We start from the raw sequence: 6,000 nt of genomic DNA, 5'->3' as shown, positions 1-6,000 counted from the left end.
CTACGGCTGTATATCTAAAATTAGCCTGAAGGTCAACTCTGAACAGAAATACCCTTACCATTGAACGTGCTGGGAATGATTAGTGCAGTGGGCTCAATTTTCCCATCGAAAACCTTCATTTATTCTTTTAAATAACAGTTGGTTTTACAATTAAAGAGCTTGGAGAAAGGCAAAATGAGGGCTCCTGTATAAAATCATCATCAATATTCTGCTTTCCATGCAAGGCTATTTTTATAGCCAACTATTTTAAATGTAATGAGATGGATACAGTGAAACCATAGTATAAAAGATGCAGCAAGAGGCTTCTGAATAGCTAGGCTGAGCAGCAGCATGTGAAAGAAAGGCCTTAAAATCTGAGAGATGTTTGTATATGAAATACATACACAATGAAGAATTCCAAGTTCAGAGATGCGTTTTTGAGAAGAAATTAATAATTTAGGTCTAAAACTGCTTAACCTGCAGTTGTATTTTGAGAGGACGATGCAGCCTACACTGCACAAATGCAAAAGCACTGCCTTGCAAGAAGTGCATTTATCAGCCACAGTGTTTTTTATTGAGTGTTTTAATAATACAAGTGTACATCAACTGATCCACAGTCAGAAGTGGCAGGTCCCTAAGAAATTTACAAGCACTTTTTTCTTTTTTTTGAGTAAATCAAAATACATATTAATTTGTTCAACGCAGTAGCCTTTTGCGTGGGAAACAGAAGGCTAGTGATAAACACAGTCTTAGTAATGCACAGTGATTCTTGATTTTAAGCTTTTATACAAAACTTGTTCCCAGTAGCATGCACCCACCATTAGACTTCAGTACAAAAAAATAACCCTAAACACTACATTTAAGTAGAAATGAGATATAATTCTGAATTCGTTTGTTTTCCCCAAAACCACATGAAACAAAAAAACCAAAAACCAACCAAAACCCACACATTAATACAAAGCTTTGTGACAAAGCTCTATACTATTACAGATCCAACATTCTTTGCACTGATAACGAAAATTCCCTGTTTACATTTGAGGGAAACAACTTTCAAGTTAACAGAACAAAAAAAAAAAAAAAAACCAACCCCCAAAACCCCAACCAACCAAATAAAATAAAACAAAAAAGAAAGTAAGGACAACCTTTTGTCACAAAATGGTTCAAAATTTAATAAAAAATAAAAATGAAGGGAAGGGCTATTGATGCACTTAGTGAATGTGCTTGCACAGGTCCAGCAAATCCTAGAGTAGGTTCCTATGTGGCATATCGCTTGGTCCACTGTCTGGCCATTCTGTCGTGCTCTGCTCTGTTAGTCATATACTGAGTGGCAATACTTCCAACCAGGGGGTCAGCTGAAAAGGAAACACAAACTGTGAAATACTTGTCAGCCTTGGAAGGATGAAAGAGCTGTTCGTAGATCACACTGATTTATCTCTCTTAGGTTTAACTGTAAGAACAAGATGCTGGCATATACTAGTCCCATTCTGACAGCACGCATGCATACAGGAAGAAAGGAAGAAGAAGATGGGAGGACTTGGCTGGCAATTAGCTATACATTCCTGGTAAACATAACTAAAACCATTTTGCAAAATTCTGCCTCGGAAGCAGATGGTCCAGCAATTCTATTCTGAGCTAAAAGTCATTTTTAGGTGATGTCATTTATGATAATTAGACTCCCACAAATATCTGTACTATCACCTAAGAAGATTATAGGATCGAATGCTATTATCTGGTTCAATGTTTTTTATTTATTTCTTTATTTTTACAAATACTTTGAGTTTTACAGCATAAAGAAAGATAAGGAATTAGGGCAATAAATACTCTTTTCAAAGCAACAAAAGTTAATTCCAGACTTTGGGAATTGGTATTTGATTTATGGAATCTTTCTGAACATTCATATCGCCAGAAGGCTGCATGGTTTAGCCTGGATCTACAAATTACTTTAGAAATAATTAATCAAAAGCAATCAGCCCTCTAAGAAAAACAAACCTAGACAAGGCTTTCCCAGAAGTGACTGTCTGTAATAAACATTTTTCAGACAGAATTTTTCTCTTTTCAATTTAAAGCAGGCAAAATGAATGGGGATTTTCCCTTTTTTTGGGGAACCCATACTCTTGATATTTCTTCTGAAACAGTAGATTTCCTGAGACTGTACCATGCAAGTTCAAAAGCACTGATACCTTGTTTGTCCCTGACGTATGACAGGTGAACATAGCTTCTTCTGAAAGCCAGTTAATAATCAGCTTTGTAGTTGACTGAAGATGGTGCCATTGAACAATATGAATCTGGCTTCCCCAGTACAATCATAATCTGAGTGTGGCTTCTGCATTATTAACTACTGAAATTCCTGGGACTAGATGTCAGGCCTTCTACAAAGCAGAGTAAATCTGAGCTTTTTTGTTTGTTTGTTGATGATAAGAATTTATGATAAGAGAAATATGCTGGCTTAGCTTAGCCAAAAATCAGTTGATTGTCTTACTGCCAACTTTAGTGAATATTAGTGAATAATATCTAATAAAAAAAATCTTTTGCTTTGTACATATACCCTGCACTTTCAGGAAGAGCCCATGATTTGAATCTTAAGTTTGCACCTTCTAAATTAGCAAGTCAGGTTATCACTGTGACTGCAATGTACTAAGCACTGGTAGTCTCAGTCCTGCGAACACATACTGCATATGCTTCCCTTTAATATCTTAATGTATTCAGAGGAGGTCACCAAAGCCTGGACTTTGCTAATTTCACATGCATGAGCATCAAAGAAGCATATCTGATCTAAGATACATTTAAAAAGTTTTAGACTAGAAAGTATATCACATCACCTTTTAACTCCTCATCAACATTCTCACAGGTGAAGAACTATATAAGGGATTACCAGATGGATTTTGTTCTGTGGAAATAGGAGGCTAACAGTCTGTGGGTGTTTATTTGATTTGAGAAGCACTGCAGGGTAATTGGGGAACTTGGGCAATGGGAGAGGACATTTCTCTTGGCAAAAAACTTAGGGAGCAGCCACAGGGAAACCTTGTCATAATGTAAGGGTAGCTTGGGGATGAGCCTGACAGCGCTGTTGTGAATTCCAACACCCTCCTGGGACATGACACCACTGTGCGAAGAAGCACTTTCACAGACCCATGGAGATACAGAGATTAAGGGTTGAACTTGAAAGGAAAACTTGGAGCAAAATTTGGTGAAGGTGCCAATTTTCATGCTGTTGGGGAGTGTGGGGTTTGGCATCTGGCTGTGATGGGCTGCAAGGATGGCCTTATCATCTGGAAGGCAGCAAGTTCTTAATTAGGTTTAGTGTGTATTTAAAGTGCTGCCACGAAGAACATTCTAAAACCTTATATGAGTCAGTGAAATGTGGTATGCTGTAGTAAAAGTTTACCCAGTTCAAATCTGAAAGTCTTTTATGCGTGGGATGAATGTTTCTGTGAAAGCGTCTTTCACATTGAGAGCTGTAAATCAATTTCCTTGATATACTGAAAGGGTACTGAGGATCATCCCCACGATGATAAATGACAATGTTTTGTTTTCTAGTCTGGGTTTCCATCTATATCTCCATTTGGGAGCAAGGAAGTATTTTAACAACATATATCTTTGGAAGGATTTGGAAGGTACAGGCTCTTCCTCTCACCTCCTCCCAGCATGGGAGGGTGTCTACATATTTTTGGGGTGGGAGAATCAGTGAGAGGAGTTTTTGTAAGAATGTGTGGAATTCTGTTGAAGCCCAGTAATATAGAGAACTAGGCTGTTTATTTATCCATATGTTCAAGCCTTTGTTTTTGCAGTGTTTTGTTTGGCAGTTGGGGAAAGAGTGGAGGTGGCAGCTTGTAAGATGCCTGAGGTCTACATAGTTTTTGTTGTAGGTGTTTAAATTCCCACCAAGAGAGTGACCTGTGAATCAACTATCATCTTGAGTGCTTCCCTCAAGTCAGTGCCTCCCTCCATCAGTGTCTGCCTGTGTGAAGCAGGACTGCTGAATCAAAGACAGGTCCTCGCCTGTTGTAGCATAAGCAGGATCAGCTGCATCCACAGCCAGCTGCTGAGCGGACGCTACTAAAAGGTGCTCTGGGTAGTAACAGTGATAAGTTGTTCTTTGCAATTTGGCTATACATTTTACTGGTTATAACAGAATAAAAGAACAAGCCCACAGTTTGGCAAAGCCACTTGCTCGTTTGAGAACCCAAACTGAAAGAATGAAAAAATAGCTACTGCCAGAGAGGCCCAGCTATTTCACATCCCCGTCAGAGGGTCTCAAGGTGTGTTGTCATTATACATAGTTGTTTATGATAACTTCAAAAAGGACTCTTCAACAGGTGTCTGAAGATCTGGCTTATTTTAAGAGTTCCTGTGAAGCCATAAAACCATCAGGAGGCACAACTGCTTTGTTTGGGAAGTCAGCACAGCTGGTGAGGAAAGAAATGGAGATTACAATATAAATTGAAGTACCTAAATTAAAAGATTTAATTCCCCACAACCCTTGGTTATAGTGTCCGAGTCCTACAAAATACCAAGTATGAGGAAGAAATGATGGTTCCCATTAACTTCCTAAACTAAGTAGCACATATCTGAACACCACCTGGCTCTCAGACGGGCTGCGCTGTTTAAGGAGTATTGTGAAATCTCCACTGGAAGCGCCAAATACATATTTATAAAACAAGCACTGTGCTAGCTATCTAATTAAGAGATAAAAAGGAATACTGGCTCTCAAAATTCATAATGGCACTCTTTCCATTTTTCTGTTTCTCATTACCATGAAACTGTTTCTTATTTCCTACTTGTATATACCTGTGCATTTAGTCTTGATGTTAGAAATATGTTTCATAACTAGGAAACCACTCTAGATTTTTTCTTTTACTTAGTTATTTTTTTAAAAGAAGAACGATTCATCAGTGAATCAGGGTTCATTGTAGATTGACTCCAAACAGGACTATGTCCAAATGACAATGAAAGCAATGGGTTGGAATATAAAGCTATGCCAGAAATGTACTGTTAGAACAACCTAGTGAAAGAAATGAAAATAAACCCACACTACATTAATACCAATAACAGCAAAACTATGCAACTCCTAGCCCGAACGAGTAATGTTCTTTGGAACCTCTTGGATCACCAGATGCATAATGCTGCTTGGAGAGCTGGGGTGGCACCACCTGCCACAGCTCCTTCCATGCCATAGGGGCAGGCATGGGCACCCCAGCCCTCAGGGTGCCGGTGGCTGGAGAACCAGGACGAGACAGAGCAACTGTGTGTGGCATTCTTCATTAGGGACTGTAGCAACAGGACAAGGGTAATGGGTTCAGACTTAAAGAGTGGAAGTTCAGGTTAGATATAAGGAAGAAGTTCTTTACTGTGAGGGTGGTGAGGCACTGGAATGGGCTGCCCAAGGAAGCTATGAATACTCCATCCCTGGCAGTGTTCAAGACCAGGCTGGACAGAGCCAGTGTGAGGTGTCCCTGACCATGGCAGGGGGAGTGGAACTAGATGATCTTAAGGTCCTTTCCAAACCAAACCATTCTGTGATTCTACAGAGTGGAAACCCAGGAATAGCATTGTGGGTGGTGCTGGCTGCAGCAATCTTATGTAGGGAGCTTTGGGAGTTGTGCTGTGATGCACAGTGTCACCTCACCAGACAAGACGCTGCAACTCTGTGGACCTCAAAATCTTTAAGGTCTCATAATTCCTTCTAGTCCCTGACTCTCACTTCTAGAAATCTGCCCTAGGACACTTCTATAAACTCTAGCTTGTCTAAAGCTTATTTTTTATTCAATACTCTGATTAGTTCCGTGTAAAATTGGAACACACACCAGGAGTTACTGCACCAAATTTCATGGTAAAGGAAAGCACAAGATTAATGAAAATATATTTAAAAAGCATGAAATTAAACAAGAATGGACGGAAGCTAAGGTTCAGTGATGTAGCTTTCATGGAAATGTCAATCAAGAGAAGTAAAATATGAAGAAAGCTACTGGATGATTATAGGAAGACTGCAGCTGCTAAATCCCCCCTCACTCACCATATGTA

The 6,000-nt window shown here is 39.4% G+C and overlaps 1 protein-coding gene across 2 annotated transcripts in view; it reads right to left on the bottom strand.

Annotated features, from left to right (window-relative positions):
• Positions 1–526: 526 nt before the first annotated feature.
• The window catches only part of LOC136007790 (ubiquitin-conjugating enzyme E2 E2), a 209,757-nt gene continuing 204,283 nt past the window's right edge, over positions 527–6,000 (bottom strand). For both annotated transcript variants that reach the window (XM_065666062.1, XM_065666063.1), the window contains one exon: positions 527–1,331. In XM_065666062.1, the coding sequence (XP_065522134.1) occupies positions 1,234–1,331 (98 nt within the window). In that variant the 3' untranslated portion in view covers positions 527–1,233. The remainder of the gene's footprint in view (positions 1,332–6,000) is intronic.

The sequence above is a fragment of the Lathamus discolor genome, chromosome 2 (genome assembly GCF_037157495.1).
Source record: "Lathamus discolor isolate bLatDis1 chromosome 2, bLatDis1.hap1, whole genome shotgun sequence".
Classification (NCBI taxonomy): Eukaryota; Metazoa; Chordata; class Aves; order Psittaciformes; family Psittacidae; genus Lathamus; species Lathamus discolor.
The sequence above is the reverse complement of the archived record's forward strand: the minus strand, read 5'-3'. Positions and strand labels throughout refer to the sequence as shown.